Genomic DNA, 24159 nt, shown 5'->3' with positions numbered 1-24159 from the left:
ACGACTCAAAACAAAGAGAACCTGACCAGATAATTCATTGACCTGTAAAGCAACGTCCCAACGGCATTGCCGGATGGATCATCGATCCATCTATCTCAGTCCAGTTCGTTAGCACCTAATGAACGCTCTGTTGTTCGTGCCTGCAAATGGGAACCAGGTTTGGTAATTGGTGCTACAAGAGTGGTTGGCACTTGATGGATGGTTTCAGCTTTTGTGTGGTTGTTTAACCCAGGTTAAGTTGTAGTACAAGGTTGGATAGATGCGTACGCACAGCACAGAGATGCATAGATAATGAAAACCTGCCAGATGCTAGCATTGTTTTCTCATTCATGAGCGGTGGTTCGACCAAAGACGATGATAGTCACCAGCACAAGAAAAGAGAATGCTGCATCTTTAGGTTAGGTGGTTGACACTACCTTCCTAGAGCATGCAGGCTTAATATTGTACAAAATGCACCACCAACCAACCTAATCCAAGTTCTCACTGACAGCTAGCTCCATGATGCATGCACACACAACCCAACAGGACTCAAGGATACTAGATATTTGATGGAATCGAGTAGAAAAAACGGGTCGGACAAAGTTGAAATAAATTTACTGGGGAAAACCTCAATGAGCAACAGAAAGTTCGTGCATCGTTACCAAGATGTTTAATTTAACGCATCACTACTTGCATATTTCCTTTCCAGATAGTCGGTAGACTGTAGGCCCAAAAAAGGATCCTGAAAAGCATGAAAGCCTCTGTCCCTGAGCCTAAAATCCAGGCTGCCCTACTTATATTAAGCTGAAGAACGTTTACTCCCACGGTTACCAAGCAAGTCAGAACCCAAAAGAGAACCCTCCTATCAACGAGCAAGACCACGGCTCCGGCTGACAGGAGGAAGGTTTTCGAATCTTTTAGTTGGGCATCTTCATCGGGACCAGCATCGAACCAATGCGCAGAACATCACCAATCAAGCAACTTGAGCAGGCTTCACTCATAGGAGGACTGACTGCTCGAGCACAGTGTTCCCCAATGATCTTCTTTTCTTCATAAATCGTCTCTGGAGTTGATGATGATGCACTGTGCACCAAGGCATTGTTAACTTCAGTTGGATTCTCTTCAGGTGCTTTTGATGAGATGTTGGCAGCAGTTTGTGGGCGGTCTTTTTCAACTGGCCCGACTTCAACCTTCTCCCAGGTTAGTTGTCCTCCAGCCGGAGCAGCCGGCATGTTTGAAGCTAGGGGCTGCTGGTATATTATAGCTTTCACCACATCCTCACGAGCCGGTTTTCCATAGCTACGGTTTTCTTTCTGTGCAGATGCCGTGGCAGAATATCTAGCCAGGTTCCCAGATTCTTCCCATGAGCTCTGCTGCATTCCCTTGCCTGCCAGATCGTGCGTCTCCCTGATAATTCTGTCCATCAGTATTCTGTCAGCTTTGGGCTGCCGAGGAACGTAGGCATGGCGCAGAGACAGCTTAGGGACAGGTATGAAACGTGGAGCATCACGCCTAAGCTTGGACATCCTGCATTTTCTGCCTCTTGCTTCTTCCGCCTCATACATTGTGAAGCAATCAAGCAGACATCCATTTGTTTTTGAACCTTTGAAGATCCTGAGCATACTAGTTCCGGGAACATAGTGTACCTGCAAGTAAAACAGTGGGAGGTTGCAGAGTGAGATCAAGGGAAATGGCAGTAAAAGATACGCCCCAAGCTTAAAACAAAGCTATGCATGAATTCTCATTGATGAATACATCATCCAAGAAACGAAGCTATCCAGTCATATTGATTCAGCATCATGCTTTCATTTTCTGTTTGTTTGTGAAAGCAGCGTGCAGGGCCAGTACCGAAATACCCCCTCCGTTCCGAAATAATTGAAGCTCCAAGTTTGACCCAAATCAAACTTCATTAAGTTTGATCAAGTCTATGTAAAAATATATCAACATTTACAACACCGAAGTTGCTTCATTAGATTCATTATGACATATATTTTCATATTATATATACATTTGATATTCTAGAGCTTAGCAGATTTTTCTAAACTTGGTCAAAACTTTAAAAAGCTTGACTTAAGACAAGAACTTCAATTATTTTGGTACGGAGGGAGTAGCAAGCAAACAACAAACTCTACATTAGACCAACACAAACATGTACAGACATGCAGAGTGAATAATCATTATTAAGTTACAGCTGTTTTCTGTGCAAGAAAACTAGTGAGATATCTCAGAAACGTGCCTCTTGTGTATTTTTGCTGGAGGTGACAGGCTTATCTTCATTGTTCCGCAGCAAGATACATTTCAAGGCGACGTTTGGTATATTCTTTATAATGTGCCACCTCACAGGAAAGCTTCCAACCCACCTATCCATGCTCCAAAAGTCCATGTCTTTTTGAAAATCAACAGGACCAACCATCTCAGCAACACCACAGAAATGGTTACTTTCATTGACCTGTTAGGACAATGATTTAGGTTCAGCATTCAAGATCAAAAACAGGAAATAGAATAGAACAGGCCATACACCTTAAATTAACATAAACTCACCGAAAAGAACAGAAAAACTGGACACAAGGTAGAACTGCTTGCAGCTATCATTTGAGCATCTCTAAATGCACTATCCAGCTTCTTGTTTCCCTGAAGACCACTCGACCAGACACCATATTTGATGGATTTGTGAACATTTGCCTCGCCCCAAGACTTGATAACAAAGAATTTTGCATTGGGATACACCACCTCGAAATCGTCTCTGTTATATTGATCAGTCTTAATGATGATTTTCCCCTCTGGATTGCCAATATGCAGCTTTGATGTATAGGATGTGGCAACTATTTCTGACGACGTCGAACCTCTTGGCTGTTTTTCTTTACTTAAGTTCGGCCAACACACTGAACTCAACTTTCCAGTTAAACCATTTACATGGCTTCTTGGCTTTGAGCTTGGTTGGAATTTCTCAGCCATGGCCATCTTACGGAGGTCTGATCCAACATGTGAAGCATTATAGTTGTATGATGGATTAGTCTGCGGCGAGGACTTGACAGGAGGAACTCCCCCATGTAGAGAGTGCCGTGATGCCTAACCATAAGGAGATTTGTCATCAAAGCATGGAAAATTATAAGATGGCTTTTTTTTTGCACATGGAAACGGAGGTTTGGAAGATATGGTCATGGCATCAGAATGTCCAACCGGGGCATGAGTAATACATGCATCCGGTAGTAAGCACATTTCTTCTGCATTTACCGTCATAAATGTAAAAATTATCAACACTTGACTTGCAACTACAAATATATTATGTAACCTCTTCTTATAAATGTTTACTATAGAAGGGCCAAAGAAAACCACTAGCTTGTACAGTTGTACTTACAACATGGAATGACAGGCATAAGGGCGTTAACAGGACCTGGCTATTTAAGTTTAACACTAACATAAATAGAAGGATAACTCAACAATTACAAGTGTGAGGGCATTTGGCATACCTGTAGAGCACGGCGAAGTTTAGCAGGTACCATAGTTCGACTTCCAGCTGCTAGATTTTGCTTCCATGAATCTGTACTATGCAGTTGTACTGTTGATAGCATAGCATGGTTTTCGAATTTCTTTGAAGAAACACTAGTTGATTGTAGAGACGGATTCCATGTAATACCCTTTTTTGGAACAACAGGGAAACTTTGGCCTTGATCAGTGGGGATGAACAGACTATCATTGAACGTAAGAGTTTGCGACGTGCTAGCTGGGCCCCACTGTGCAGCAGGTGGAAGAACATCATAGTGGGGTATAGGAACTGGTTGGTGGCATGCGATGTCAGCAGTCTTAGCAAGATACTCTCGGGATCTAGCAAACCTGCCATCAGCTATGGTACAATGTTCTGAAGGGTAAGGGCCACGGGGAGAATGTGCAATCCCATAGTCAGGGACAACATAATACGAGTATGATGTGCCTTCAGCCTGTTGGCCCTGTCGAGGGACAAGTACATACCTAATCAAACACATTGGAGAACAATTGAATCAAGAACGAAACTAGCATTCTGCACTTCTGCAGTACTAACCAAGTAATGTAGATCTTGATCACCACATCTCCAAATTGCCTGGTGCTCATACAACTCAGCAGGCAGAGTAATTCCTGCAACCAAGAGAATAAAGTCAGGTGATACATTAAGTAATTAACTATGCAACTCAACCAGCAAGACTAATCACTTAATTAAGAAGTCATCAACTATTACCAGTTGGACCATATGGAGTCGGATAGTAAGTTGCGTTAGCAGGAAAGCAGAATTCCTCTCCAAATATGAGCTCAGAGTTTGCCTCAAGATCCATCGAATGCAGTCACTCTGAAAGACGGGCACTGGTGCGATCTACAACTGAAACATCTCACGATCAGTTCATCACCATAATTAGGAAATTAGCTTCTGAACATACAAGGCAACCCATGCAACCAACAGTTCCAACATTCCGAATCATCTATTAGCATCGCTTGGTAATAAAAATTGACCTTTGAACAGTAGTTCTGATCCATCCGTTAAAAGTAAAACAGAACTTAGTTCATTAACTCCAAAACCTGCTAATGTTGCATCATTTCAAAACCATTGGGAAACAAGTGAAAAGCTATACCCGAACAAGCATAGGCACAACCCCCAAACAGCGCGATAGCAGAAATACAAGATCATGGTATTTGCAGCAAGCCCATTTAGTTAGCCATGTAACTACACAAAAACATGGAACAAAGTAACAAACACATGCATCAAACCAGCCAACCAGCAAAGCACACCAAACATTCAGCTATGAATTGGTCATTGCAAAATTGACAGACCCATTTGCCTATCCCTAACAACCACAGTAAAAAATTCCGATCCATCCATTAAAAGTAAAACAGAACTTGCTCCAAAACCTGCTAATGCTGCATCATTTCAAAACCATTGGGAAACAAGTGAAAGGCTATACCCCAAACAAACACAGGGCAAAATCCCATCCCAAAACCCCCCAAACAGTGCGATGACAGAAACAAGATCGTGGTATTTGCAACAAGTCCATTTAGTTAGCTATGCAACTACACAAGCAATTGCAATAATTGTAACCGCCAATCCAGGGCAATTCGAACATGTGTAACTCGCCTATCCGTGGCTAGCTAAACCGCATGCTATCAATCTGAGCCTACGCAGAGCTAAACTCTTCACACCCCCATTTCCTCTATTCCTACAAACCCCAAGAACGAACTCATGGATCGAACCAGCCAACCAGCAAAGCACAGCACACCGAACATTCAGCTTTATTTGTTTGAGCAAACATTGAGCCATGGCTTTGTTATTGCAAAATTGACAGCCCAATTCGCCTCTCTCTCATAAGCCCAATAAAACAATGCCAAGCGAGCGGCAAAAGGAGTCCCTTGATCACAAATGCACCTCCATTTCACCCCAACGGGCAAGCCGAACCAGCACAACGGGCCCAGGCTACGCTACGGCCACCCAAGCAGAGCACGAAACCCTAGATCGTTCGACACCGATCCGCGGAAACTCCCCCAACCCCGGGGCACACGATCCGACCGCACCACCGCGAAACCAAACCTTCTCTACAGCACCGAATGCAGAAACCCCAAAAACCCCTGCCTCCAGCCAGCGAGCAGAAAACCGTACGGCAAAGCAGCGCGGACAAGGGGTTCGAGCCGGGCGAGAGAGCTCGCTCGCCGGCACCGAACCCCCGTCGCACATGATCGGAGCACGCCACCGCGGGACAAAACCCTCGCTGCGCCGTACGTACACCGTACACCCGAAGCGGAAACGGACACGACCAGCCCCAGCAAGCTAGCAGCACGCGGTACGGGTTATACGAGAGAGCTCACCGGCACTGAGGCGGCGTGCACCCGCTGGCCTTCGTCGTCGGCGGCCGAGGCGGAAACCCTAGCGGGCGGGACGGAGGCGGGGGCGGCGAGGAGGAGGAGCGGAAGCGAAAAGCGGGAAAAGGAAGCGTGGGAGGGGAAGAGGCCAGTGCGGTGCGGATGCGGCGGTGCTGTGCAAGTACGCTGGCAGGCGCCATCTGGCTTGTTTCGCTGTCACTGACATGTGGGGCGCCCTCGTGGGACCGCGCTCGGAGCGGGAGAGAGGGGGGCTGGCTGTAGAGGGACTGACGGCGGCCATTCTGTTTCCGACGGAGAGAACGGAGTTATCCGTTTTTGGTCCCGCTCACTGACATGTGGGCGCGTGCGTCCTCAGGGACCCAGATGGTGGTGGCGAACTGGCGATGCGAAGCGTTGGCTGTGGTCTGTGGATGTCCTGGTCCGCTGACACGTGGGCGACAACACATATAAGGGCATCTCCAACACCTTAACATACAACAACTTCAATGGGTTGTATATAGTTTGCCCAATAGAATGTGACATAATAAATAAGGTGTTCTCTTATTCTATATTGGAGCTTGTACAAAGGGTGTTGGTTCATGTACATACAACATTTTTCTTTTTCCTCATTTATTGTATGACACATCATCAAAAATCTTATGTGGCAAAATCTATCAACAATTATCTTACAACCATTGGAGATGCCCTAAAGACAAGTGGTTTGGTTCATCTAGTACTACTACATCCGGCTTTATTAGCCACTCATATTTTGGGTCGAACTTTAATCTTTCGTTAACAGAAAATAAGTTAAATATCACGAAAATAGTAGTATTGGAAATCTTGTTTCGAAGATGAATCCAACAATGTAAGTTTTGCGACATAAAACTTATATGATCAAAAATTAATTAAGCACAAAATACGAAGGGGACAAATACATCAAAGACATAAACAAAAGACATGTATTGATGAAATTCATATCTTAAACTGGATATCTGAAACAAACAACATGAAACCCCTAAGCAAGAGAAGTCTTGCTACCTCAACACCAATATCTCGAACATATTAATACACGGGGCGTCTCCAACGCTGGTTGCTAAAACAGATATTGTATTCGTCCGTGGACGCGTACGGTCACTTTTACGGACAGTGATACGGGAGCCGACCATCCAACCATGTCGGCATACATTTCAAAGAAGATTTTAACAACCCCGGTGAATTACATGCAAACCAGATGTTTTTCATCTATATTGGAGCACATTCATTAGATTTTTGACACATTTCAACTAAACCTTAGCGGACTAACCTAGTCTAAATGATCGTCGACCGCGACAGGGCCCCTTTCCCACAACATGTCTTCCCTGTGTCCAGCAGAAAGCTCACCCGACAGTCGTGAACCCCGGGAAATGAAACTTCAGCAGAAGGGGGGAATAATGGCCTTCGCCTCCGCGAAGTTGTGGACAGGCTCACAGGTTGTGAGGCCCGGCAAGGCGGTGGGCCTTCCAACGACCCAAGCGACAATGGTCGCCCATGTTCCACGGTTCCTTGCTATCGATGACGGCAGTCGTGGACATGTCAGCCTAGTCATCGTGGCGGCGGGGCACGAACGGTAGTTGCGTTGGTGGCGTCCTCGATCTCGTCGTCAAATTCCTTCGTGGTTGCATCGATGCCCGCAAACAAAGCTTCTTTCTCCGCCCGCGGGACGCACAGCCGCCTTCAATCACGGCGGATCTCGTGAGCACCGCGGTAGGACAGAAGCAACGCCCGCTGCTCGTCTAGGAATCCCAGACCGCCCGCTGCTCGTCCAGGAATCCCAGACTGCATGCTACGATAACCATGACGACATTGTCGTTCTCCTGATCGCCGGTGATTTGTTCCTCCGCAAGCCAGTGTTCGTCGAGGAGTCAATAGTTGTCCCTTCGGTCCTCCGATGCTTGTCGTAACGTCGTCTCCCGCTCTTCCGTCATCATGTCGGTGAAATGCATCTGCGCATTGATATGTCTCAACCGTATCTATAATTTTTGATTATTCCATGTTGTTATATTATCATTCTTGGATATTTTACAACCATTTTATAGCAACTTTATATCATTTTTTGGGACTAACCTATTGACATAGTGCCCAATGTCAGTTGCTGTTTTTTTTCTTGTTTTTTTACTTCGCAGAAAATCAATACCAAATGCAACAAAACTTTTTGGAGAATTTTTCTGGACCATAAGACACCTGATGGGCCAAAGAAGTGCCAGAGGGGGGCTCCGAGGGGAGCACAACCCACCAGGGCACGTCCGGGTGGGTTGTGCCCACCTCGTTGGCCTCCCGCACCGCCTCTTCGCCCTATAAATATCCAAATATTTCAGAAACCCCAGGGGAGTCGATGAAACACAATTCCAGCCACCGCAAGTTCCAGAACCACGAGATCCAATCTAAATTCCAGCCGTCTACATCATGTCATCGTTCTTATTGCATTACTATGTTTCCCCATGAACTTAATACACTAGATGCATGATAACCCACAAGTGTAGGGGATCGCAATAGTTTTTGAGGGTAGAGTATTCAACCCAAATTTATTGATTCGACACAATGGGAGCCAAAGAATATTCTCAAGTATTAGCAGCTGAGTTGTCAGTTCAACCACACCTGGATAACTTAATATCTGCAGCAAAGTGTTTAGTAGCAAAGTAATATGACAATAGTGGTAACGGTGGCAAAAGGTAAAGGTGGAAAAAGTAATATTTTTGGGTTTTGTAGTGACTGTAACAGTAGCAACGGAAAAGTAAATAAGCGAAGAACAATATAGAAAAAGCTCGTAGGCATTGGATCGGTGATGGAGAATTATGCCGGATGCGATCGATCATGTAATAGTCATAACCTAAGGTGACACAGAACTAGCTCCAATCAATGTAATGTAGGCATGTATTCTGAATACAGTCATACGTGCTTATGGAAAAGAACTTGCATGACATCTTTTGTCCTACCCTCCCGTGGCAGCGGGGTCCTATTGGAAACTAAGGGATATTAAGGCATCCTTTTAATAGAGTACCGGACCAAAGCATTAACACATAGTGAATACATGAACTCCTCGAACTACGGTCATCAACGGTAAGTATCCCGATTATTGTCACTTCAGGGTTAACGAATCATAACACATAATAGGTGACTATAGACTTGCAAGATAGGATCAAGAATTCTCATATATTGATGAAAACATAATAGGTTCAGATCTGAAATCATGGCACTCGGGCCCTAGTGACAAGCATTAAGCATAGCAAAGTCATAGCAACATCAATCTCAGAACATAGTGGATACTAGGGATCAAACCCTAACAAAACTAACTCAATTACATGATAAATCTCATCCAACCCATCACCGTCCAGCAAGCCTACGATGGAATTACTCACGCACGGCGGTGAGCATCATGAAATTGGTAATGGAGGAAGGTTGATGATGACGATGGCGACGGATTCCCCTCTCCGGAGCCCCGAACGGACTCCAAATCAGCCCTCCCGAGAGAGTTTAGGGCTTGACGGGGGCTCCGTATCGTAAAACGCGATGAATCCTTCTCTCTAATTTTTTTCTCCCCGAAAGTGAATATATGAAGTCAAGGTTGAGGTCGGTGGAGCGTCAGGGGGCCCACGAGGCAGGGGGCGCGCCCAGGGGGGTAGGGCGCGCCCCCCACCCTCGTGGACTGGGTGTGAGCCCCCTGACGTGGATCTTTCTTCCAGTATTTTTTTATATATTCCAAAATAATTCTCTGTTGATTTTCAGGTCATTCCGAGAACTTTTATTTCTGCACAAAAATAACACCATGGCAGTTCTGCTGAAAACAGCGCCAGTCCGGGTTGGTTCCATTCAAATCATGCAAGTTAGAGTCCAAAACAAGGGAAAAAGTTTTTGGAAAAGTAGATACGTCGGAGACGTATCAACTCCCCCAAGCTTAAACGTTTGCTTGTCCTCAAGCAATTCAGTTGATAAACTGAAAGTGATAAAGAAAAACTTTTACAAACTCTGTTTGCTCTTGTTGTTGTAAATATGTAAAGTCAGCATTAAGGTTTTCAGCAAAGATTATGAACTAACCATATTCACAATAACACTTAGGTCTCATGTTTACTCATATCAATGACATAATCAGCTAGCGAGCAATAATAACAAATCTCGGATGACAACACTTTCTCAAAATAATCATGATATGATATGACAAGATGGTATCTCGCTAGCCCTTTGAGACCGCAAAACATAAATGCAGAGCACCTTTAAAGATCAAGAACTGACTAGACATTGTAATTCATAGTAAAAGAGATCCAGTCAAGTCATACTTAGTGTAAACTAATAGTAATGGATGCAAATGACAGCGGTGCTCTCCAACTAGTGCTTTTTAATAAGAGGATGATAACTCAACATAAAAGTAAATGGATAGGCCCTTCGCAGAGGGGAGCAGGGATTTGTAGAGGTGCCAGAGCTCGGTTTTGAAATAGATATGAATAATATTTTGAGCGGTATACTTTCATTGTCAACATAACAACCGAGAGATCTCGATATCTTCCATGCTACACACATTATAGGCGGTTCTCAAATAAAATGGTAAAGTTTATACCCCCCTCCACCAACAAGCATCAATCCATGACTTGCTCGAAACAATGAGTGCCTCCAACTAACAAGAGTCCCGGGGGAGTTTTGTTTGCAGTTATTTTGATTTGATTTGCATAAAGCATGGGACTGGGCATCACGGTGACCAGCCATTTTCTCGTGAGTGAGGAGCGGAGTCCACTCCTCTTGAGAATAATCCGCCTAGCATGGAAGATACAGACAGCCCTAGTTGATACATGAGCTATTCGAGCATACAAAACAGAATATTTATTTGAAGGTTTAGAGTTTGGCACATACAAATTTACTTGGAACGACAGGTAGATACCGTATATAGGTAGGTATGGTGGACTCATATGGAACAACTTTGGGGTTTATGGAATTGGATGCACAAGCAGTATTCCCGCTTAGTACAAGTGAAGGCTAGAAAAGACTGGGAAGCGACCAGCTAGAGAGCGACAACAGTCATGAACATGCATTAAAATTAATCAACACCGAATGCAAGCATGAGTAGGATATAATGCACCATGAACATAAATATCGTAGAGGCTATGTTGATTTTGTTTCAACTACATGCGTGAACATGTGCCAAGTCAAGCCACTCGAATCGTTCAAAAGAGAATACCACCCTATCATACCACATCACAACCATTTTAATAGCATGTTGGCACGCAAGGTAAACCATTATAAACTCCTAGCTAATTAAGCATGTCATAAGCAACTACAATCTCTAATTGTCATTGCAAACATGTTTATTCATAACTGGCTGAATCAGGAACGATGAACTAATCATATTTATAAAAAAAAGAGAGGTCGAGTTCATACCAGCTTTTCTCATCTCAATAAGTTCATCATATAATCATCATTATTGCCTTTCACTTGCATGACCGAATAGTGTGGATAATAATAATAGTGCACGTGCATTGGACTAAGCTGGATTCTGCAAGCATTCAATTCAAGAGAGAAGACAAGGTAATATGGGCTCTTTGTTAGATCAACAATAATGCATATAAGAGTCACTCAACATTTTCATTATGGTCTTCTCCTCTCAACCCCCAAAGAACACGGAAAGAAAAAAAAACTATTTACACAGGAAAGCTCCCAACAAGCAAAACAAGAACGAGAAATCTTTTTGGGTTTTCTTTTTAATTACTACCACTACAGGCACGAAAAGTAAACTAGCTAAAAGCTACAACTAATTTTTTTGTTTTTCTAAGGTTTATCAAACACACAAGAAGAAAGCATAAAAAGGAAAATAAACTAGCATGGATATTACAATGAAAAAGTATGAGCACCAACAACTAGCATGAGTGCGTGAACATGAATGTAATGTCGGTGAGAGGTACGTACTCCCCCAAGCTTAGGCTTTTCGCCTAAGTTGGTCTATGGCCACGGCTGGCCTGGCGGATATCCAAAGTTATAATTGGGGTCGTACTGAGAAGATCCCCCTGGTGCCACTGGTTGGCGATCTCTTCCGGATTCCACCGATAAATCGACTGCATGTGAGGATCAAATTGTGATTCCGGCTCTGGCTCTGTAGCTGGTGTGGGGTTTCGGTAGGCGTGAATTGCCTCCGGCGGAACAAGGTACTTGCCTGCAGATAAGTCAAACAAAGAAGGAGCAGGCAAAGTAATAGTCTCAGGGTGATTTTTATCAAATATCAGCTTGTACTTAAGCATCTTTTCCTTATTCTTAACGATAAAATCATGTGCTGCCATACTCTTATAGTCTAGAAAAATAGGAGGCAACAACTTTTCTTCTTTATCATAATACCTAATAGGTATGTTAAAATATGCAGCGAGGCGCGAGGCAAAGATAACTCCCAAAATGGGGCCCTTAGCACGGTTAAGATTTAACCGCTTTGCAACAATAGCACCCATACTAAACGTGTCATCACGGAACAAGGCATGGCACAAAAAAACAATATCAGGGGCACTAAGGTTGCCACAGTTTCCGCGACCAATTAAGCATCTACTAGCAAATATTGCGAAGTAACGTAAAACAGGAAAATGTATGCTAGTAATTCTTGCATCAAAAACTTTCCTCATTTCCCCTACAACAATTGTATCAATAAACCCTTCCACATCATCACGATGTGGTTCCTCTACACTGCCCTCAAAAGGTATCAAACAAACCCGACAAAAATCACGAAGTGACATCTTCTTATGCTCATCATATAAATAAAATTCCACCGTAGGTGGTGAGCTCCTAGCATGGAAATGGAAGTTTTGCACAAAGATATTGGTGAGTAAGAGATACTATTCGCGTTGGTCGTGGAGGAAGGCGGTGAGGCCTGCATTCTCAGCCAATTCATAGAAATCATCATAAATCCCGGCTGCTCTCAAGAAATCATCACGAGGCCATTCACACAGCCGAACCTCCATGGTGCGAGGGAGATTATACTTGGGTTTCTTATTCTCTTCACTCTGTTTATCCTACGAGCTTCGGCTCGATGAGCCCCTCAAAAATCTCTTCATCTTTTTCTGAATTTTTTTGAAATTTTTAGTAACATCAAAAATAAAAGTGAACCAAACTCAACAAAATTGATAGTAACTACTCCTACAAGTGCCTAGAGGCATTATCATGCATAAAAACTACTTTTGACCATATAAATTTGACATGCAAGCTCAAGAACAGGGTCACCTAAGCAGCAAAAATTTGCAATGAATAAAGCACTAAAACAAAAACTAATTGGACCATTGGAGTAGTCACATACCAAGGAACAATCCCCCAAAGCAGTTTTGTGAATGAAGCTTTGAGCAAGGAGATCGAAAATGGCAGCAAGATGAGCTTGGTCTCGGGTTTGAGCTGGCTAGTGATTTTTTTGGGAGGAAGAAGGAGTGTGTGGTAGCTGGAATAAGTGGAGGGGAGCCACCATGGGCCCACGAGGCAGGTGGACGCGCCCTGGACCCTCATGGCCAGGTGCTTGCTCCCCCTGGTGTGTTCTCAATGCCAGATATTCTTAAATATTCTAGAAAAAATCATATTTAATTTTCAGACATTTGGAGAACTTTTATTTTTGGGGTAATTTTTATTGCATGGATAATTCAGAAAACAGATAGAAAAATATTATTTTTGCTTTATTAATATAAATAACAGAAAGTAAAAAGAGGGTGCAGAAGGTTGTGCCTTCTAAATTCATCTATCTCATGCTCATAAAAAAGAATCCACTAACAAGGTTGATCAAGTCTTGTTAACAAACTCATCCCGAATTGCATGAAACCGGAGAATTTTCGAATAACACTAGGTTACCTCAACGAGGATATGCATGTACCCAACAATAAGAATATCATATTTCTTTTTGACAGTAGGAAGAGGAAATTCAAAACCTCCAATAGTAATTGTTGAAATTTTTTCAATAGAATTGATACTATGGACTTGAGGTTGTTTCCTCGGAAAGTGTACCGTATGCTCATTACCATTAAGATGGAAAGTGGCATTGCCTTTGGTGCAATCAATAACAGCCCCTGCAGTATTCAAAAAGGGTCTTCCAAGAATAATAGACATACTATCGTCCTCGGGAATATCAAGAATAACAAAGTCTGTTAAAATAGTAACGTTTGCAACCACAATAGGCACATCCTCACAAATACCGATAGGTATAGCAATTGATTTATTAGCCATTTTCAAAGATATTTCAGTAGGTGTCAACTTATTCAAATCAAGTCTACGATATAAAGAGAGAGGCATAACACTAACACCGGCTCCAAGATCACATAAAGCAGTTTTAGCATAGTTTCTTTTAATAGAGCATGGTATATTGGTATTCCTGGATCTCCAAGTTTCTTTGGTATTTCACCCTTCAAAGCATAATTAGCATGCATGGTGGAAATTTCAGCTTCCGGAATCTTTCTTTTATTTGTAACAATATCCTTCATATACTTAGCATAAGGATTAATTTTAAGCATATCAGTCAAACGCATACGCAAAAAGATAGGTCTAATCATTTCAGCAAAGCGCTCAAAATCCTCATCATCCTTTTTCTTGGATGGTTTAGGAGGAAAAGGCATGGGTTTTCTGAACCCAGGGTTCTCTTTCTTTACTGTGCTTCCTAGCAACAAAGTCTTTCTTATCATAACGTTGATTCTTTGGTTGTGGGTTATCAAGATCAACAGGAGGTTCAATTTCTACATCATTATTATTGCTAGGTTGAGCATCAACATGAACATCATCATTAACATTATCACTAGGTTCATGTTCATTACCAGGTTGTGTTTCAGCATCAGAAATAGAAATTTCATTGGGATTCTCAGGTGTGTCTACAACAGGTTCACTAGAAGCAGGCAAAGTCCTATCATTTTTCTTTTTCTTCTTTTTAGAAGGACTAGGTGCATCTACATTAGCTCTCTGAGAATCTTGCTCAATTCTCTTAGGGTGGCCCTCAGGATACAAAGGTTCCCGAGTCACTTTACCATCTCTAGTTGCAACTCTAACAGCAAAGTCATTATTTTTACTATTCAATTCATTGAGCAAATAATTCTGAGCTTTAAGTACTTGTTCTACTTGAGTGATAACCATAGACGCATGTTTACTAATAAGTTTAAGTTCACCTTTAACACTAGCCATATAATTACTCAAGTGTTCAATCTTATAAGCATTATATTTCAATTGTCTACCAACGTAAGCATTAAAATCTTCTTGCTTAACCATAAAGTTATCAAATTCATCCAAACATTGGCTAGCAAACTTAGCAGGAGGGATTTCAGCTTTATCATATCTATAGAGAGAATTTACCTTTACTACCGGTGTCGGGTTATCAAGACCGTGTGTTTCTTCAATAGGTGATGAATTAAGACCATGTATTTCTTCAATAGGTGGTAAATTCTTAACATCTTCATCTTTTATACCTTTTTCTTTCATAGATTTCTTTGCCTCTTGCATATCTTCAGGACTGAGAAATAGAATACCCCTTTTCTTCGGAGTTGGCTTAGGAGTTGGTTCAGGAAGTGTTCAATTATTTTCATTGGTCAACATATTATTCAATAAAATTTCAGCTTGATCAACTGTTCTTTCCCTGAAAACACAACCAACACAACTATCCAGGTAATCTCTGGAAGCATCGGTTAGTCCATTATAAAAGATATCAAGTATTTCATTTTTCTTAAGAGGATGATCAGGCAAAGCATTAAGTAATTGGAGAAGCCTCCCCCAAGCTTGTGGGAGACTCTCTTCTTCAATTTGCACAAAATTATATATTTCCCTTAAGGCAGCTTGTTTCTTATGAGTGGGGAAATATTTAGCAGAGAAGTAGTAAATCATATCCTAGGGACTACGCACACAACCAGGATCAAGAGAATTAAACCATATCTTAGCATCACCCTTTAATGAGAACGGAAATAATTTAAGGATATAATAGTAGCAAGTTTTCTCATCATTAGTGAATAGGGTAGCTATATCATTTAATTTAGTAAGATGTGCCACAACAGTTTCAGATTCATAGCCATAGAAAGGATCAGATTCAACCAAAGTAATTAACTCAGGATCAACAGAGAAATCATAATCCTTATTAGTAATAAAGATAGGTGAAGTAGCATAAGCAGGATCATATTTCATTCTAGCATTCAGAGTTTTTTTAGCTTAGCTAATAATTTCTTAAGATCACTTCTATCATTGCAGGCAAGAAAGTCTCTAGCAGTTTCTTCATCCATAACATAACCCTCCGGAACAACAGGCAATTCATATCTAGGGGAGAATCTTCATCATCACTTTCATCAATATTATCAGTTTCAATAATTTCATTCTCTCTAGCCCTAGCAAGTTGTTCATCAAGAAATTCACCAAGTGGCACAGTAGTATCAAGCATAGAAGTAGTTTCATCATAAGTATCATGCATAAAAGAAGTGGCATCATCAATAACATGTGACATATCGGAATGAATAGCAGAAGCAGGTTTAGGTGTCGCGAGCTTACTCAAAACAGAAGGTGAATCAAGTGCAGAGCTAGATGGCAGTTCCTTACCTCCCCTCGTAGTTGATGGAAAAATATTGGTTCTTTGATCTTTCAAGTTCTTCATAATGATAAGCAGATATAAATCCCAAGTGACTCAAAGAATAGAGCTATGCTCCCCGGCAACGGCGCTAGAAAATGTTCTTCATAACCCACAAGTATAGGGGATCGCAACAGTTTTTGAGGGTAGAGTATTCAACCCAAATTTATTGATTCGACACAAGGGGAGCCAAAGAATATTCTCAAGTATTACCAGCTGAGTTGTCAGTTCGACCACACCTGGATAACTCAATATCTGCAGCAAAGTGTTTAGTAGCAAAGTAATATGATAATATTGGTAACAGTGGCAAAAGGTAACAGTAGCAAAAGTAATATTTTTGGTTTTTGTAGTGATTGTAAGAGTAGTAACGGAAAAGTAAATAAGCGAAGAACAATATAGGAAAAGCTCGTAGGCATTGGATCGGTGATGGAGAATTATGCCGGATGCGATCGATCATGTAACAGTCATAACCTAGGGTGACACAGAACTAGCTCTAGTTCATCAATGTAATGTAGGCATGTATTTCGAATATAGTCATACGTGCTTATGGAAAAGAACTTGCATGACATCTTTTGTCCTACCCTCCCATGGCAGCAGGGTCCTACTGGAAACTAAGGGATATTAAGGCCTTCTTTTAATAGAGTACTGGACCAAAGCATTAACACATAGTGAATACATGAACTCCTCAAATTACGACCATCACCGGTAAGTATCCCGATTATTGTCACTTCGGGGTTAACGGATTATAACACATAATAGGTGACTATAGACTTGCAAGATAGGATCAAGAACTCTCATATATTGATGAAAACATAATAGGTTCAGATTTGAAATCATGGCACTCGGGCCCTAGTGACAAGCATTAAGCATAGCAAAGTCATAGCAACATCAATCTCAGAACATAGTGGATACTAGGGATCAAACCCTAACAAAACTAACTCGATTACATGATAAATCTCATCCAACCCATCACTGTCCAGCAAGCCTACGATGGAATTACTCACGCACGGCGGTGAGCATCATGAAATTGGTGATGGAGGAAGGTTGATGATGACGATGGCGACGGATTCCCCTCTCCGGAGCCCCGAATAGACTCCTGATCAGCCCTCCCGAGAGAGTTTAGGGCTTGGCGGCGGCTCCGTATCGTAAAACGCGATGAATCCTTCTCTCTGGTTTTTTTCTCTCCAAAAGTGAATATATGGAGTCAAGGTTGAGGTCGATGGAGCGTCAGGGGGCCCACGAGGCAGGGGGGCGCGCCCCCACCCTCGTGGATAGGGTGTGGGCCCCCTGACATGGATCTTTCTTCCAGTATTTTTTATATATTCCAAAATAATTCTCTGTTGATTTTCAGGTCATTCCGAGAACTTTTATTTCTGCACAAAAATAACACCATGGCAATTCTGCTGAAAACAGCGTCAGTCCGGGTTAGTTCCATTCAAATCATGCAAGTTAGAGTCCAAAACAAGGGCAAAAGTGTTTGGAAAAGTAGATACGTCGGAGACGTATCAATGCATGCTGGATAGCGGTCGATGTGAGGAGTAATAGTAGTAGATGTAGGCAGGAATTGGTCAACTAATCTTGGACGTGATGCCTATATATTGATTATTGCCTTGGATATCGTCATAACTATTCGATTTTCTATCAATCGCCCAACAGTAATTTGTTTACCCATCGTGTGCTATTTCTTTAGAGAAGCCATTAGTGAAATCTATGGCCCCTGGATCTATTCTTTATCATATTTGCTTTGCGATCTATTTTCATTCGCTTTTATTTTTAGATCTATTATTCCCAAAACCCAAAAATACTTTGTTGCAATTTTTATTTGCATCTTTTATTTCGCGTTTTATCGAGATCTATTTATCCAAACTATCACAATTTTTATCTCGTCAACTTGACAACTTCTGGTGCCGTTACCCGAAGAGGGATTAACAACCCCTCATACGCGTCGGGTTGCAAGTATTTGTTATTTGTTTGCAGGTACCGTTTACATAATGTTTCTTGGTTCTCCTACTGGATTGATACCTTAGTTTCATAACTAAGAGAAATACCTATCGTAACTATACTGCATCATCCCTTCCTCTTTGGGGAAATACCGACGTAGTTTCAAGCGACATCAAAAGGATTTTCTGGTGTCGTTGCCAGGGAGGATCAAGTCAAGATAGTCTCCTGACAACTCACCAATTTCTGGCACCGTTGTCGGGGAGGATCAAGTCAAGATAGTCTCCCGACAACTCGCTAATTTCCGGCATCGTTACCGAGGAGACATCATCAACATCTATCAGGTTCCTAATCACAAATCTCATCTCCTTGCAATTTACATTAGTTTTCATTTGCCTCTCGTTTTCATTTCCTCCACTTCACAAAAATTTGTCGTTTTATTCGCTCTCTTTTTCGTTCACCGTTTTCTCGTCAGACCTATTTTTGTTTGCAATCTTGCTTTCGTAGTCACGATGTCTCAAGAAAATACTAAGCTGTGTGATTTTTCCAATACCAATAATAATGATTTTATTAGCACTCCGATTGCTCCTCCCGCCACCAGTGCGGAGTCTTGTGATATTAATGCCGCTTTGTTGAATCTTGTTATGAAAGAGCAACTTTTCGGTATTCCTAATGAGGATGTCGTGTCCCATATAAACACATTCGTAGAATTGTGTGATATGCAAAAAAAATATGTGGACAATGATATTGTGAAGTTGAAATTATTTCCGTTCTCTTAGTGGGATCGTTCAAAAAATTGGTTTTCTTTCCTTGCATCATAATAGTATCGATTCTTGGGATAAGTGCAAAGATGCTTTTGTTACTAAGTATTTTCCGCCCACAAAAATTATTTCCCTTAGGACTCAAATCATGAATTTTAAGCAACATGAGCATGAACATGTTGCACAATCTTGGGAAAGAATGAAATTAATGCTAAAAAATTGTCCTGCTCATGATTTAAATCTTTGGATGATTATACAAAAAAATATGCGAAATTGAGTTTTGTTTCTAGGAATCTTCTGGATTCTACCGTGGGTGGTACTTCTATGGAATTACTTTGGGTGAAGCTACTAAATTGCTAGATAATATTATGGCAAATTATTCACAATGGCATACCGAAAGAGCACATACTAGTAAAAAAGTTAATTCGGTTGAAGAAATTTCTACTTTGAGTGCAAAGGTTGATGCTCTTATGAAATTGGTTGCTAATAAAAGTGCTCCTATTGATCTTAATGGTGTGGCTTTGTCTACTTTGATTGAGCAAAATAGTGATCCCATGTATGTGAATTTTGTTTCGCGAAACAATTTTAATAACAATGCTTATAGAGGTAATTTTAATCCTAGGCCTTTCCTAGGAAATTCCTCTAATAATTATGGTAATTCTTCTTACAATAATATTAGGAACACCTCTGATCTTGAGAATAATATTAAAGAATTTATCAATGCTCAAAAAGTTTTCAATTTTAGGATAGAAGAAGAGTTGAATAAGATTGATGATATCTCTAGAAGCATTGATAGAATTTCTCATGATGTAGAAAATCTCAAGTTGATTTTTTACCCAAGGTTCATGAATCAATTAAAGCTTTATATGTTTCTATGGATTAAAGAAAGGAAAAAAATTATGCTTAGAGCTAAAAGAGAATTTTTAGAAAGAGTGTTTTCTAGTGATTGCTTCCATAAAAAAGATGAAGATCTTAAAATGATTGGTGTTTCTTCCATTGATTCCTTGTTTAGTAAAATCAAAATTGATGATAAAGGGACTGAATAAGAGTCAACTTTAGCTAGAAGGCGTCCCGATAATTCGGAGGGTGAAAATCTTGATGAGAAAATTGATAAAAGTGGGTTTGGAGAGGTCAAAACTTTAACTAGTGATGTGCCCACTCTTTTGGATTACAAAGACTTTAATTATGATAATTGTTCTTTGATTGATTGTATTTCTTTGTTGCAGTCCATGATTAATTCACCGCATGTTTATCAACAAAATAAAGCTTTTACTAAACATATCTTAAATGCCATGATGAAAGCTTTAGAAGAAAAGTTGGAATTAGAGATTTCAATTCGTAGAAAAATACATGATGAATGAGAACCTACTATCAAAGTCAATATTAAAAATTATGAATGTTTTGCTTTATGTGATTTGGGTGCTAGTGTTTCCACAATTCCGAAATCTTTATGTGATGTGCTTGGTCTTACTGATATTGAAGAATGTTCTCTTAATTTGCACTTGGCTGATTCTACTATTAAAAAGCCTATGGGAAGAATTGATACTTCTCCATCATATCTATAATTTTTTATTGTTTCGTGCCATGTTTTACAACTTTCATATACTTTTGGCAATAGTTTATATCATTTTTAGGGACTAACATATTGATCCAATGCCCAATGCCAGTTCCTGTTTGTTGCATGCTTTTTGTTTTGCAGAAAATCCATATCAAATGGAGTCCAAACGCGATAAAAATTTACAGAGATTTTTTTGGAATATATGTGATTTTTTGGGAAGCGAAATCAGCATGAGACGCTGCCCGAGGGGCCCACAAGCCCTTGAGGCACGACCCCCTACCCAGGGCGCGGCCAGGGAGCTTGTGGCCACCTCAAAGGTCGGTTGGAGGTGCCCTTTGGACGCAAGGAAGCTTATATCCAGATAAAACTCATGTTAAAATTTCAGCCCAATCGGAGTTAGGGATCTCTGGGAATTTAAGAAACGGTGAAAGGCCAGAAACTGGGAGCATAGAAACAGAATGAAACAAAGACAGAGAGAGATCCAATCTCTGAGGGGCTCTCACCCCTCCGCCGCCATGGAGGCCATGGACCAGAGGAGAAACCCTCCTCCCATCTAGGGGGAGGTTAAGGAAGAATAAGAAGAAGGAGGGGGGCTGTGATAGCATGGCTTAATAGGGATGATAGACTACTCATATTAATAAGGAATTCCTTCTTTTCCGGAAGCCCATTCGGACAAAAGTCCAAAGTTAAGCGTGTTCAGCTTGGAGTAATTTCAGGATGGGTGACCGACCGGGAAGTTGCTCCCGGGTGCGCACAAGTGAGGACAAAGTGCACAGAAAAGACTAGTATTGATCTATGGGGCCAGTCTAGATCCCGCCAGGAGTAACGACCACCGGCGGGTGTGTCCGGGGCGTTACACGTGCGGACCCTATGGGTTCAAGAACTATGTAGACATGACCGAGACTCACTTCCAGTCAATAACCGATAGCGGAACCTGGATGCTCATATTGGTTCCTACATATTCTGCGAAGATCTTTATCGGTCAAACCGCATAACAACATACGTTGTTCCCTTTGTCATCGGTATGTTACTTGCCCGAGATTCGATCGTCGGTATCTCAATACCTAGTTCAATCTCGTTACCGGCAAGTCTCCTTACTCGTTCCGTAATGTATCATCCCGCAACTAACTCATTAGTCACATTGCTTGCAAGGCTTATAATGATGTGCATTACCGAGAGGGCCCAGAGATACTTGTCCGACAATCGGAGTGACAAATCCTAATCTCAATCTATGCCAACTCAATAAACACCATTGAAGACACGTGTAGAGCATCTTTATAATCACCCAGTTACGTTGTGACGTTTGATAGCACACTAAGTGTTCCTCCGGTATTCGGGAGTTGCATAATCTCATAGTAATAGGAACATGTATAAGTTATGAAGAAAGCAATAGCAATAAACTAAACAATCATAGTGCTAAGCTAACGGATGGGTGAAGTCAATCACATCATTCTCTAATGATGTGGTCCCGTTTATCAAATGACAACTCTTGTCCATGGCTAGGAAACTTAACCATCTTTGATTAACGAGCTAGTCAAGTAGAGGCATACTAGTGACACTCTGTTTGTCTATGTATTCACACATGTACTAAGTTTCCGGTTAATACAATTCTATCATGAATAATAAACATTTGTCATGATATAAGGAAATATAAATAACAACTTTATTATTGACTCTAGGGCATATTTCCTTCAGCATGGTGTACCAAGTGGCACCCGGATGGTGGGCTTGGGAACCGTGCTCACATCATTTGGGGCCATGATGGAAACCTCGGCCGGACTCCCTTGCGGATGGAACCCGAATAGGTGATATACTTGGACTAGAGTCTTGCATGGTTAGTCAGGTCATGGCCGACACCCTCGCCAGGCTTCCGCTTGAAGGTTGCTGAGATACATGACGTGTACATGGTGGTAAGTGGCGAGAGCGTGTGTGAAGAAGTACACCCCTGCAGGGTTAACATGATCTATTCGAATAGTTGCGTCCACGGTAATGGACTACTATGTTGCTTATGCAGTTCATAGACAAGTGAAAGTGGATACTCTAAAATGCGCAAGATAAGCGTGAGTGCTATGGATGGCCTTCTCGTAGGGAGACGGGAGCGGATCCATATTGATGTATTGATATGGTGAATATGTGGACTTGTGTGCGCCACCTCAGAGAGTTACCAACAGTCATAGTATAGGATAGCCACTGAGTTAGAGCTAGCTTGTTGCAGTTAAACTCCACCACCTCTTTGTTGATCCTGATGCATATGTAGCTAGTTCTGATGTAAGTCTTGTTGGGTACATTTGTACTCACATTTGCTTATTTATGTTTTTGATGAGAGACTTAAGTCTCACTAGTAATTCTGCATGGACTTTGATGTTTAGCTTGTTACCTCAGCTACGATCTTGTACCCTTGGGAGGGTCTTGTAGATAGTCAGGCTTCTCATCCTTTTTCATTTGTAGTTGTCTGTACTCAGACATGTTATGCTTCCATTGTTGTATGCTCTGTATTGTTGGGTCATGTGACCCATGATTGCAATTCTTACTATGTATGACTCTTCAGAGCCTTCTGAATAATTACTTTGAGTTGTAGAGTTTTGTTGTGATGCCATATTGTATTTGCACATATCAAGCATATTGTGTGTATGATTTTGAAATGCTTGGTATGTGTGGGATTCGACAATCTAGTTGTTTATTCTTGGCAGCCTCTCTTATGGGGAAATGTCTCCTAGTGCTTCCATTGAGCCATGGTAGCTTGCTACTGCTCCGAAACACATGGGATGATCGGCATGTGTCCTTCTTTGCTCCTGTGTCCGTCCCTTCAGGGAAATGTCATGCGTTGTTCATTTAAGTCCTTGTAGCTTGCTACGACTTGGGTTCATACGTTGATGACCGACACGTGCATTGCTGGGTCATGTATGCCTGTCCCTGTAAGTTAGTGCCACCTTGGGTTTATGACTACTCATGTCGGCCTGGGTTCTCTGTCATATGGATGCTAGCGACACTATCATATACGTGAGCCAAAAGGCGCAAATGGTCCCGGGCCAGGTAAGGTGGCACCCGTGGGGATACCGTGCGTGAGGCCGCAAAGTGATATGATGTGTTACATGCTAGATCGCTGTGACTTAGGATCAGGGCCCCGATAGCTTTGGTATCAGAGCGTGACTGCCTGTAGGATTACCAAGCCAAACTGGTCGAAGCCGAGTCTAGAAATGCTTTAGTTATATAAGGGAATTGATTGTGGAAAGGAATGTAAGGCTCTTTTTACTCCTTTACCTTATGCCCTTCTGATCTGAGTCAATCTCTTCTTTTCTACGGGGACTAAGAACTAGGCTTCTTGTCTTTCTATCAGGATCACGTGTTACTAATCCATAGACTTATATGATTGATGGTTTCAAGCCTCATTTTAGTACCTAGTACTTCCGTGTGTTCATAGCTGGCCTCAGAACCTTGATATTGCGATGTTAAGTGGTTATGCCACCATTTTGCAGGATGCCTCAAATATTTTTGAGCATTTACAATCGTTATGCTGTCCGAGTCATCCCAGGTTTCTA

The 24159-nt window shown here is 41.7% G+C and overlaps 1 protein-coding gene across 2 annotated transcripts; it reads right to left on the bottom strand.

The window, feature by feature from the left end:
• Positions 1-570: 570 nt before the first annotated feature.
• LOC125551004 lies at positions 571-5977 on the bottom strand. 2 transcript variants are annotated; one of them, XM_048714151.1, is made up of 7 exons: positions 5806-5977; positions 4193-4330; positions 4019-4092; positions 3450-3926; positions 2521-3048; positions 2216-2428; positions 571-1625 (listed from the first exon to the last, which is right to left on the bottom strand). In XM_048714151.1, the coding sequence occupies exons 2-7, from the start codon at positions 4284-4286 to the stop codon at positions 897-899; spliced, it is 2115 nt and encodes a 704-aa protein (XP_048570108.1). In that variant the 5' UTR covers positions 4287-4330; positions 5806-5977; the 3' UTR covers positions 571-896. The 2 variants fall into 2 exon arrangements, with proteins under 2 accessions (XP_048570108.1, XP_048570115.1); XM_048714158.1 differs by having other exon boundaries at positions 4193-4324; positions 5806-5964.
• Positions 5978-24159: the final 18182 nt, after the last annotated feature.

Source organism: Triticum urartu, chromosome 1 (genome assembly GCF_003073215.2).
Source record: "Triticum urartu cultivar G1812 chromosome 1, Tu2.1, whole genome shotgun sequence".
In the NCBI taxonomy this organism is placed as follows: domain Eukaryota; kingdom Viridiplantae; phylum Streptophyta; class Magnoliopsida; order Poales; family Poaceae; genus Triticum; species Triticum urartu.
Note: the sequence above shows the minus strand (reverse complement) of the source record. Positions and strands in the feature narration are given on the sequence as shown.

Bases quoted from the DNA above. Each gene is read 5' to 3' on its own strand.
- LOC125551004 (XM_048714151.1), bottom strand. From the start codon at position 4,286: ATGGATCTTGAGGCAAACTCTGAGCTCATATTTGGAGAGGAATTCTGC. The intron at 4,093-4,192 runs GTAATAGTTGAT...TCTTGGTTGCAG, and splicing joins GACTCCATATGGTCCAACTG to GAATTACTCTGCCTGCTGAG. The intron at 1,626-2,215 runs GCACGTTTCTGA...TTTTACTTGCAG, and splicing joins CCAGCAAAAATACACAAGAG to GTACACTATGTTCCCGGAAC.